Source organism: Acipenser ruthenus, chromosome 46 (assembly GCF_902713425.1).
Source record: "Acipenser ruthenus chromosome 46, fAciRut3.2 maternal haplotype, whole genome shotgun sequence".
NCBI lineage: Eukaryota > Metazoa > Chordata > Actinopteri > Acipenseriformes > Acipenseridae > Acipenser > Acipenser ruthenus.
In genome coordinates this window covers 7986239-7999146 of record NC_081234.1, presented here as the reverse complement: position 1 = coordinate 7999146, position 12908 = coordinate 7986239, and the positions used below count along the sequence as shown (strand labels likewise).

At 39.0% G+C, this 12908-nt stretch overlaps 1 protein-coding gene across 1 annotated transcript in view; it reads right to left on the bottom strand.

The window, feature by feature from the left end:
• LOC117971672 (secreted frizzled-related protein 1-like) overlaps positions 1–4982 on the bottom strand; it is a 41614-nt gene extending 36632 nt beyond the window's left edge. The window contains exon 1 of the mRNA XM_059013637.1: positions 4078–4982. Coding sequence (XP_058869620.1) covers positions 4078–4618 — 541 coding nt within the window. The 5' untranslated portion in view covers positions 4619–4982. The remainder of the gene's footprint in view (positions 1–4077) is intronic.
• Positions 4983–12908: the final 7926 nt, after the last annotated feature.

The window sequence follows — 12908 nt, the reverse complement described above, 5'->3', positions numbered from 1 at the left end:
TTGTTTTGTTTTTTGTTTGTTTGTTTGGTTTTTTGGTCTTTCCTGTAAATGTTATTAATAGAAATCAATGGAATGTTTTACTTATTTATTTATATGGCTTTAAATATTTATTTTTAATATCTTACCTATGCAGCCAGACAGTCCTTGTGGCCCTTGAACTAAATCTACCTGTGAAACAGCTAAACTATGGAAGAATGTCACAGGCACCCCTGGAAGAGCCAGTAAAACTGACTGTGATTGTGGTAGAGTAGATCTTTAAAGCTTAATAAAACCTGAATATACAGCATTTGTAGCGTGCGCGGATGAAGGCAGCAACAGGGTTTGTAGGTGACATAATCACACACGAAGACATAAGCCTGATATATGCTCCTTGCAAAGGAGCCAGTTCTTTAGTGAGAGAGGTCCCGGGTTCACGCCCGCCTTCCGCCTGTGTCTGGATCGCCTCGCCCTGTGTGATGCGCCTGCCTGCGTTAACCGAGATCGCTACACATTTCCACAAAATTGAATCTTCCATTTAAGCACCAAACTAAGTTCACAGGGAGTCCTTTATGTGAACCGGGCCAAATTAACATGATTCTTATAAAACGCTACCAAGTAATTTCATTCTATTGATTTAACTCTAGACTTAGACCCAGCCTTTGCCTAATCACTGATAACAGTTATTGGGAAATGGCGAAAATGCAATCCTGACAGGCAGCAGCTCACAATGGCAGTGCACAGATTAAGCTGTGAGTTGTGGCTGCTGGCAGGATTACAGATGCAAACTGCAAAGACCTCATCTTGTGAGGGACTCTGGAAATGAGCACTACTTGAGTCAGGAACTGACACTGCTCCTGTTTGTCTGTGCAGAAAGGTCAACCATATTTCACCCCGGTTATCTTGAAGGGAAGCTTCCCTGATTTATAAAAGTATGCCTTTTCACTTACAAAGGATCTTGTTACTGTCAGGGAGGGGGAGTGAAACAGCGATTTGTACTTTTTCCAAGCCCTGTGATATGAGAGCTGCATGTTAGTCGCTGTCATCCACATTCACAAGGCTAGCTGTCAGTACCAAAGTCTCTTTAATAGTCTTCCTGGCATTGAACGGGAATGAGAGTCAGATATAGTGGAAAAGGCAACATGACTAGACTGGAATCGAGTACAAAAATATATATTTTTAATCTTTCATTTGTTGTGTTAAACAGTTTGAGATGGTTATGTTAAAGTTACGTTAAACTTGAGTCAAAAGATAAAAGGGTCTATTTTTTTCTAAACAGAGGCAGATATTAAGACAGCCATCCAAATTCCCCCAGAAATTTACAAAATCTGGTGTCTTTTTTTTTTCAAGTAATGTTAATAAGTGGGTCACAAAATCATCAGCAGGATCAAATTAGGGTTGGCAGTATTGGGCAGCAGTGTGGAGTAGTGGTTAGGGCTCTTGTACTCTTGTACTCTTGACCAGAGGGTTGAGGGTTCAATCCCAGGTCTGGGACACTGCTGCTGTACCCTTGAGCAAGGTGCTTTACCTAGATTGCTCCAGTAAAAACCCAAGTGGATAATTGTATGTAAAAATAATGTGATATCTTGTAACAATTGTAAGTCGCCCTGGATAAGGGCGTCTTCTAAGAAATAAATCATAATAATAAAATAATAATTTAGACTTGCCACTGTTTAGATCATTAAAATAGACCCCAATAGTGTATTTTGCATTAAATCCATCTTTTATTGGACAAACTAAAATCTAACCCAGGAATAGCATGTGAAAAGTTAATCCCCAGTGGGCGTATCAAACACGTTTACTACAATACACTATTTCGTTCACCTCTTTTATAACCAGTGAGTAAGTAAGTTAGGTATGACCTGAAACCATAGTGTGGTGCCAGCACTCATTAGATGCCTTTGGCTCCAGTAACAATATCTGCTAGTCAAGCTGGAAGACAATCTTTAAATCTCCTAAAGTAATTCAACTTTTGGGTTTTTTTTTTTTTTTAAGGGCAGTTAATACACTCCTCTGCCTTTCAATGGATAAAGATGTTGTTCATATTTTTATGAATCAAATGTTACTGTAACAACCCTCTTCAGACCGGGATTCAGAAACGGAAATTCTTATCCACCGCAGCTAATCTACCGGATTTTTCCACCTTTGCTGAAAAAAAGATACGATTTTGAAACAAAACCTCCCCTGATCTTGATCCTGTTTGAGCGATTTTCGATTGCAGCGTATTCAACTATTTTTTTTTTTGTTGTATCCTGGATAAACAGCGGAACGTACTGTTTAAGAGCTTCTGACCTGTGACAAATCCTTTACAGTGGAAGCATTAATTGCAGCTTTGTGTTTAGCTTTCTGCTTCAGTAGTTTTCCCCTGATTTAGGCATCTCCGAGTTCCAATTCAATGCAACCCATGCATGTTTGAACCTAATTCTTTCAATCTGCACTGATACATACAGCCTACCCTATCAGTTACACTCCCCCACATCCCCTCTACCCCCTTTTAGATTTTAAACTACAGTACACTCTCACTTACAGCAGGGGGTCAAACATGTATTGGAAATAAAACAGTAGATTATTGTTCTCACAAGCAAGGATTTCAAGTTCAAACAAATAAGTGGTTGTTATGTATAAAAATTCGATTACAGTATACAGGTAAACAGTCAAATGAAAAAGATGGCCAACTACTAAAAAAATAAGACACTAAACCACCACAATTGCAACCTAATCTAAACCAGTCCACATGCAGTAAAATACCTGAAACGAGAGTTTAGGCTTCAGTCTTAACTCCCAGCTAATATACTGTATTTCTACATGAAGTTTCCCAGCTGGACTGGGTCGTTTTAACAATGTGTTGTTAAAAAATGCACATCTAAAATCTGGAAGAAAAAAAAAATCTTCCAAATTCATGCTATTGCTACAGGGTCATCTGCCAGCATTGAAATCAAATGAATTACTATTCTAGGATTGATAAACAAACACACACTGAAACTCTGCCAGGTTTGCAATGCTAATGAACAGGCTTATCATACAAAACTGATGTGCAGTGTTGCGTTGCCAATACAGGATCATTTTACTTGGCGAAGACTTTTAGCCCACAGAAAATTACTTTTACAAGAAATAAAAAAATGATAATAAAAAAGCAAGCTGCCAAGGCAGAAAAAAAAACACCCCAGAAGTGATGCATTTTGGTAAACATGTAAAAAGAGATTGCAACGAGGGGATTGTGGTTCTTGGGTTCTTTCACCACTCCCAGGAGGCTAATCAAGGAACACAAGGAGCGTATCAACGGGATCAAAATTAGGGATGCAACATCAGAAGATTCAGAAAGCCTCCATGGGTATACACTAAAGTCATTTTTTTAAAGACAATGCATGCTTTAAATTTCCTAACGGTAGTGTTGAGAAAGGACTTGTTTAATACTACTTAGTAAGAGACAACCTATTGCCGGACTCAGGACTTAAACGGTCTTTTGGAAACAATACCGGTAACTCTTTAAACTCTGTTTGCCTTGGGCTGTAAAGCAGACGTATCTAGGTTTCAAGCGTGTGTAAAAGAGAGAGAAAAAAAGCAAGAGCTTGGCTACAAAATGGGTTTACGACTTTATTTAGGCAACTAAATGACTCCCATGTCAGGGGGCAAAAAGTGGTCACATACCAAAGGCATGCTGTTCCTGACCTAAACCAGACCTCAAAACTGCTTTAAAAAAAATCATGATGTAGGTGCTAAAACTAACAACTTAGCAATACAGCACTACGCATCCACCACAGGACTGATCATTCATTATAAGCTTACTCAGGGCAGGAATGTTATAACAAAGTTTATGAGGTATACCATAGCCAAGAGTAGTAAAGCATAGTAAAAATTGGACAGGCAAGCAATGTAAATACTGAAGCGTGGTAAATCATTGCAAAATGGTTAACTGTAATAATTATATTAGGATAAATGTACAGTACAATATAAATATGGTATAAGCATGCACAATGACTGTGCAAATGGTTAACTTTAATATGGTAAAAAAAAAACACTGCTCAGAAATTGACTGCATCTCTAAACAAGACAGAATTACAAACTGACTGACTTTTTCCAATTTAAAAAACTCTTCCGTACCTTGCGTCTTGGTGGTCTCCGTGGCATTGGCGGGGCTCATGGCGATGCAGACGTCGTCCTGTGGGAACTTCTCGCAGGTGAGCATCTCGGGCCAGGGGAAGCCAAACGCCTCCATAATTGGGGTGCACCCGTCTCGCACTGCCTCGCACAGCCAGCGGCACGGGTAGATGGGCCGATCCAGGCAGACTGGCGCAAACAGGGAGCACAGGAACACCTGGGTGCCCGGGTGGCAGTTCTTGTGGACCAGGGGCACCCAGCTGCCTGCCTGCTGCCTCACCTCAGCCATGGTCTCGTGCTCCAGAAGGTTGGGCAGCAGCATCTGCTGGTAGCCCACGTTGTGGCACAGCCTCAGGTCGTCTGGGATGTCCACGCACTGTGGCTGCTTGCCATAGATGCGCCCGCCGGTGTACAGGTCAGACTGCCAGCTGAGGTACTCGTACTCTGTGGCCCGACAGCAAGAAAGCAGGGCGAGGGTTAAAGCAAAGAGTGCTGGCATGGAACTCCAGAGGCACCTGGGGGTAAAGCACAGCAGCCTCCTCATTCTGCGGTTAAAGTCCAGCTTCCTTCTAACTTAGAAAAAGAAAAGTTGTCTTCTATCTTTTTTAAATGTTACAAAGCTCTATAAAATTAATTTCAGTTGCCCAAAACAAAAAGGTCAGACTCCAGTTGCTGAACTCTGTTGATGTACTTTCATATGAATATATACAGATATATAATTTATATAAATAGCCTAATTTCCTCCCATACACAGCTTTGCACTTAGCACTAACTCTTCCTAAAAGTCCATAGCATTCAAGCTAAGGCTGTTTTACCACTGCTGCTGCTGCTGCTACTGCTGCTACTGAGTCATACTACTACCACACCAGCTAGCATTACTGAGAATGCACACTCTTCAAGTTTGAGTGGAGAATGTGAAGTGCAGAGCAGCCAATCAGAGAACAGCTGTCCCTTTTAGCACTCAAATGCCAATCATGAACCTCAATTAGCCAATCGGCATGTTGGGGCTTGACAATGGCAACATAATGTTCCAACCCACTCTACTTTCTTTCCAAATGAATTACCTGATTCCTGTGGGAGATGTGAGTTTTTTAAAAGGTGCTTTTGTTTCATTCTCCTCTTATGCGCCAAGCCTAAAGTCCTTCTAAGAGCAATACATACAAGGCTCAAGGCTGCTTAACTCGCAGCATGCTTGCTCTCCAGGTCTGTACTGAATTGAAAGTAAATGCCTGGAAAATTAAAGGGAATTACCTTTAAAGCTCCCAAAATTACTTTTTAGTTACTATTACAACATCCAAAAACGATTACTCAATAGTGCTGAATATAGAAATACTAAAAGAAACTTTATAAATTCAATGGTAAAGAGCTCTGTTAAGCTGTATCATTCTGTTGCACATTATACATTTAAAACTCATAACCCTTGATTTAAAGACCTCCTGGAGATTTTGAATGGCTTATGATTGGTTTCGGCTGGTAAGAGGCAAAATGAAAAGGAAATGACTTACCACCGCTTCTTGGAAGGTATTGAAAAAACAGGGAGCACCTAATTGTTTCCATCTTAAAACCGAAAAAAAAAAAAAAAAAGATGCAAAGAATTTGTAACTACAATATGAATGGGTATGAATATGAAAAACAGGACAGGGAAAATATGTATTTTTCTACTTTAATCTCTATCTTTTGCTAATATATAGTTAAAGAAAATGTCAATCAACATTTAAAGAGTAGTTGATATCTTATACTTTCACTACTGTAACCAAGCTAAACTAGCACAGGAAACCCTATGAAATACGACCCTGGGGGGTATAGCTATGTATTAGGATTTTTGTCAGCGTATTCTCTATATGAAAAAGCTGGGAACCACAGATCAGGTTTTTTTTTTTTAAAGCAAATAAATTTAACACACAATTTCGTATAATCAGTAGCTGATGGGTGTTTAATGAAACTGGATTCAGTATAAAGGCTGCACTTCTCCCCACTCCACTTCCTTGTTTATGCATGGATGTATTTCTGAATTCCAACTGCTCAGACCTTAATGAGGCAGTTAATGAAGAATAATGTGTGTTCATTTGAATGAGGCAGAACTTTTTTTTTTTTCTCAAAGAGGAACATGTTACCTAAAAGAAGGAAGAAAACAGGAGTTGCATTTTCATTATTATTATTATTATTTATTTCTTAGCAGACGCCCTTATCCAGGGCGACTTACAATTGTTTTCATGTTTTACTATTGTTAAAGTTTTACTTAATCTTCTTTTAATTGGGTTTCCAATAGGTCTTACAAACAGCCTTTTATTAAGAATGTGCGAATGGATGCTTTACAGCCTTAATTAAGAATAGTTTTCTTAATCAAATGACAAACAAAGATTTTGTTTTCTACAGGCCTACACAGCTATGGCCAAAAGTTTAGCACCACCTAGAATTTTAAGATTTAGACATCATTTAAAAGAAAAAATATATATAGCTATGTAATCAAATAAACTACAAAATTATATTGCAAAAGTCTATAATAGTAGTAGAGTATATTTCTTGTTAGATTTTGAAATGTCACATTTTTTAAAGTAGTCTGTTTTTCGTTAAGTATATGGGAAACCTACAAACTGGTGAACTGTGAAATTAGTTCATTCTATAGGGGTGATGCTAAACTTTTGCCCATAGCTGGAGATCAGTAATTTTACACTTTCGTTTTCGGGCGTGTTGCAAAACAGAGGTGAGGTTTTTTTAATTGATTTGTTCCCATTGTGTTTTCTGAACTAGTTATCTAATTAAACTAGTTATCTAATTAAACTGACACAATTAGTCATATTATGTAATACACTTAAAGAACCACCCCCCCCTCTTTTATACTGTGTTAATTCTGGGGCGCTAATTACCTTACCAGCGGGAGGGCAATGGGTTGGGATTATGTAAAGTGCTTTCTTCAGTCAAAGAAGGAAGGGATTTAATTGTTCAGGGAAGAAAATAGGGTGCGTGTGTTTTAATGTGTTTGCAGGGTGATTGAAGCATTCCACAGTCTGACAACTTTTAAAGCAGCAGTGCTTATCTTTAACTCAATAAATAAATTACACAGAAGAATGCCTGGCTGTGTGGGAATAGTTATTACTGGAAATGATGTTGTTTAGTAATAGCAACGATTCATCTGACCTAAATCGTTAATTACATTTCGAAATCAATAGAAGAAAAAGAAACATTTGGTTCATTTAAAATGATAGCGTTTGCGTACAGACAATCACGTGCATAGACAATCATACGTTGATAATGACAAACTGCAGGGTTTTTTTTACATCACCCAAATAGTGAGCTTACATATAAGTTTTATTTTTGCAGGTTGTATAATGACTGTCACAGGTCTGTGGGTTTTAACATTTGACCAGCGGAACGAAGGTCCACTTGGGTGATTTGAAGTGGGCTACAATAGCTTAATGCCAGATGCCCTCATTATATGGAGTACATTTATTGGGTTGTATCTGATGTGATGAGTACATGCATGTTATATGGGTTTTCATAGTTATCACGAAGGATTATTAACATATATAGTGTTCTGTAACCTTTATTAATACTACACAGTGTCCAAAATAAAGCCTTGCCGCGTTGTTTCTCTGTATTGACAGATACAGCTGTTACTATGAACACTATCTATCCTTGGAGTTTGCAGAGCGTGACCGTTAAGTGTGGATAAGCGTTTTTATTTTTTCCCCAGACTGTTTATAACAGTTTTCAGCCTTCTCTTACGACTTCTAACATTTTTGCCAGACATTTTGGCCTTTAGGTCCGTACCTTCAATCCGGAACCATTTAGTTATTTCTGGGGGTTCTTAATATCCATAAGGTCGTACAAAGGCCTAGTCGATATTGAGCGGGCCTGCGCACATTTGTTTCCTTGGCAACGTGCATTTGATTCCGCAGGCTGTAAATGGTGTAATTGTATGATCTACTTTTTTTTTCTGTAAAATATAGTAACTGGATTTATGCAAATTTATGTTATCCAGATAGGAAAAGGCAGATCAAATAATTAAAAACATATAATGCTGTTGTGTAATGTTGTTTTTTGGAATAAAACCGTGCGAGTGTAGAATAAAGAAAATGTATAAAGATGTACAAAAATTGAGCGTTTGTTCTGCTGGAGACTAGGAGTGATTGATAAGCGTTTGGGAACTTTGGTGCATAATCACGGCAGTTACCATGTTTACAATGTTGAGTTACAGATGGATGGACAGACATGGTCGATACAAAAACAGTTCTTTGGAAGCTAGTTGTGTGTTTGTATTTGAGGGGAGTTCATCTTCAAGTGCGTGGAGGATACCCGTTGCATCGCACAGGCAGCTGTGTATAAAAACCATACCCAACTGAACACTTTATATGTCATCAATCTGTGTGCAAAACACAGAAATGCAAAATGAATGACCACATCATACCACCTGTCAGAAATAATACCATCGATCAAAGGAGAGGCCAGCTCTTTCCTTTCCTACAGCGAAAAGTTAAGTAAAATAACTATAATTTTCAACGCTGTTGATAGCTCTCCAAGTGTGTAACTGCTTTAAACATTTCTGAGAACCGCAACTCAAGACCAATGCCCCAGGAGCCTTGCACAACCTCTTCCCGTTATATGATACTACAATTTATTGTTGCACATGTGAAGGATTTCGAAGGGCCATCACAGTGCATACCAGATATTTAGCTCTGTTGGAGAAGTACAACTGCTGGCTCTGTGTTGAGAAAGTAATGTATGATTTCAATCAATGTTTTACACATACTTTTTTGGTTTGGATAAAAACATCAAAACAAACTTGGTACACAAGAGTCAGGCAGTGTTGGATCCCTGGAGGCTCACGTAGTAAAAGCACTGCCCCTTTTGGGTCAGTCATGCACGCTTGCTTTGAATCCCAGTCGTGCCAAGTTGGCAGGGGGCCTGCAGGGAAGGCTGCCCTGCCGCAGGGTGAGGAAGGAAAGTAGGCTTGAGCTAGTTCATCTCAATGCGCTTCAGTACCCACTACAGGCTGGGTGGAAACTGCCTAAGCTGAGCCCTTGCTTCCAGTACTTTGGTAACACCCATTGCTTAGGTTCAGTGGGTGAAAAGAAGCAAATCGACTGGCAGTAACCTGCCCCCCTGTAACACTATGCCCCAAGGCTTTAAAAAATACCACATTTGTTGTTTGCTAATGATTACACTCTGGTGTACCAGCTGTACTTACAAAGAAGACGTGTTAGAGAGCTCTATAGAGGCCACGTGGGTGCTCTAAACAGAGTCCGTAGGATGAAACAGAAAATCTTACACAAATTAATTATAAACAACAAGAAGAACAAGCTATTGCTTATATTTCATACCCATACCATGTTGCTTTATAATAATTCGCCACTTCCAAATTAGGAATTTTAAATGGGGCAGAAAAACACAGGTAAATGTGAAGTCAAAAGGTCTAAGTGTCACATATTGAACAGAAGACACTGAAGTTGAATCAATGCACAGATTGGGGTTTTGTAGTTTGAGCCTGGTTGAAAAACCCAGAATCTCCGTTTGTAGACATCAAATTACTTGATTGTGTAGCTGTTTGCTTTACCCCGGCTGTCTGTTTGATTTGGCACGTGGAAACAAATTAACAGTCAAGTTTAAATCCGGCTTTTCAAATATTAACTCTGCAGTGTTTTAAAATGTGTGGCACAGCTTAAATGAGTGGATATCCTTTTTGTATTACCACTGGTTAGTTTTGAAGTACAGTATGCTATCTGCTATCACTGCTATCAAAGGTTACAGACCCCTCTTGTTTATTGTCGCCAGAGCAGTAGTTTTCTGTGTAACCCCTTTCAATAACATTTGCTTTATGTATTCACCCATGTATTGTTCTCTGTTGTAAAAGTTGACAGCGTATTGTGGTTTTAAGTATAAAAAACCACATTCAAGCAATGTGAAAGACTACTGAAGCGTGGAGGAAAGACTACAAGTGTAATAGTCATTTTTTTCAGGACTTTCTTAACTAGAATACAGTAATACTGTGATCATATCTCACCATTGCTATATTCTGTAAAGCAGTAGGTTTTTTCTTGGTTGAATGGCAAAGGAAATGCAGTTCCATTAAATCTATTAAGCAGTTTTCTTGCACCACTTAAAATCCTGTTTATCTGAAGCCGCTACAGAATTATTGTCTCCCATGCACATTTCTAAAGCACATAAAACACTACTTAAGTTTCAGAACTAGAAATAAACAAGTCAGCATGTACTTCTAACGCCGTCTGCAGTGTTAACTAGCTTGGAATCCCTAGCAGTGTTCCTCTCAGGAAATAAAAAATATATGTTAGCTTTGCACCACTGGGGCAACAGACTCCTAAATCTGACTGCAACAAAATTCTTTAGCAAACCAAACACCCCACCGCATTCCTAGGTTCTTTAGAGGGTAATTGTAGGATTCTTTCAAAAGCTGCAACATATTTGAAAGATTAGCGAAAAGCAGCCTTAACCCTTTAAGGTAGAAGGAACATCTGTGTCCCACAAATAAAATGATGCTAACTTTCTTATTTTTGCAACAAGGGGCACGAAACAGGGTTTAAAACGTACTGACAGGTTGGATCTGGTCATCCAAATCGCCAGTTTCCTTTTGATGCTTGAGTCACTGTCAAATGTATTTTAAGAAGAAACCGTTTGAAAACTCCCGCTCAATTCCTTGTGTACCTTCAGGGGTTAAAGGTTAAATGTCGACACTGTATAAATAGGAATATATGAAGTGACACATGTGACTAGCAGTACTAGTCAGTGCCATTCAACTGAGCTGGAAGTGGACTTCACTGTTAAAAAATATTCAAATCAATACCCCAGGTAGACCCCACCTAGAATACTGTGTGCTGTTGTGGACACTGCACTGCCAAAAAAGACATTATTGCACTAGAGAAGGTACAGGGAAGGGCTGAGTAAAAGTAAATTTAGAGCACAAAGTACAGTAAGAAGCACCTTTTTACACAGAATTATAAATGCATGGAATAGCTTAACGCCTTTTCCCATTCCCAAACGTTTCTTATGTTCTAAGCTGAGTTTAGCACAGGAGCTCTGATGTGTTTGTAGCAGAATGCAAAAGCTCCTTTCACCATCAAGCATGCATGCTCTGCACCCATTTGGGCAGCTAACACCCAATGGGCTTGAGTTTTCACACTATGAGGGACCATTCCCATCCGCAAGTGCCAAAGGGGTGCCAAAGCTTGTCACTTCCGGCCTCTTCTATTCACTTTACGTGTTACTTGGCTTACCTACAGCATTTTGTATTTTAAATCCCATGGTTGAAAAACAAATGCAGTCAGGGATGGAAATGAGACTCCTATTGGAAAGCAGTGTCACCCATTCCAGATGTTGCTACCAGCTTTATTAGCCACAGTGTATAGGTAACACGCTCTGGGGTGTGTCTTATTAAACTTCTAATAAAACCAGGAATGGCTCAAACTGCTGTGCAATGGGAGTCTTATTTCCATCCTTGGAAGCTTAGCATGACATGGTATTGAAATGGCATTGCTACAATATTTGTTGAAACCCATTGTGTTGCCATTGCTAGTGTCCTTTAGGAATGTATGTATGTATGTATGGATGTATGGATACATGTATGCCTGTACAGAATTACACAACCATATCATGCTAAAAATGTGATTTCCAATTAACTAAATGGCAATCATGTGGTTTCAATGTGCATCGATCGTGCATGATTCATGTAGTGTGATCAGGGTTTATAATTTAAATGTGTCTAATGTATAAAATCATTGTGCTGTCTTGTATGTATATGAATAAAGAACTAAATATGGGCAGTGTTTTCTGTACCATGGATTGCAGAAAATCAACCTGAATTAAAATGCTAAGACGCATTGAAAACGAGGTCCTACCGATAACACATCTCTGTAGTAAACCGTCACTTTTACACCATTATAATATATGCTACTTTAATGTGTTTCTCTTTCTGAAGAATTGGCTTTAGGAGAGGAGAACAGTTCTGCTGATGCTGAGTGACTGAAACCATCAGCAGCTGGGGTGTAGACCTTATTAAAACGCATGGGTGCTGAGTGAGCGATACTTCAGTGCAGTAAAGACACCAAACCAAGGCTTGTCTGTATACTTTACTGGGTGGAAATTCTAATCTGCTAACAAGTATGTGAGTCCAGTTGCAAACCAGGCCACTGAGTTAGTGTGGCAGAATTTAAACAATTCAACGATTGGATTCTGTCACTTTGGGTGACACTTGGTATGGACGTTCCAGAAACTGCATAATGAAGGCAAAAACATCTAACCACATTGAGAATTATTATATTCCCATTGTTATGTAGTTAAAAAAAAAAGAAAAAAGAATGAGAAAACACATCCCACACACTCACAAGATCGTTATCAAGTGCCATGGATAGGATGTCAAATATGGTTACTAAAACAAAGTTTGCAAATATTTGGTGCTAGATCGAGCGCCCAGAAGTGTTTTAATTCCACAGTGCAGGCGCCAGGCGAACATTTTGCAGATGGATTCAAACTAATAGCAGGACAGAATGAAGTGTGTTTGAAATAGTCTTCTGCAAATTGTATGCAATTGTGATATTCCAAAGCCAAGGGAACACAGCAAGGAAATCCCAGTCTGTGCGCACAGATCCCTAACATATGACGTTCTGTGTTTAAATGTTTATAAATCTCAGGAACACATACAACCATAACAATAGCATATGTCTATCTAGCTTATGCTGGCCATTCAGAACATAGCCTTTTAAAGGCCGGGGTTCAGTTCAGTAGAAGATAATGTTCTACTTTAACAATGGACAAAGATTAAATATTTATAACCAGGGGCATTTTAAAAATGAAGGGCTTTACCAAGTTCCATTTGTCTCCGC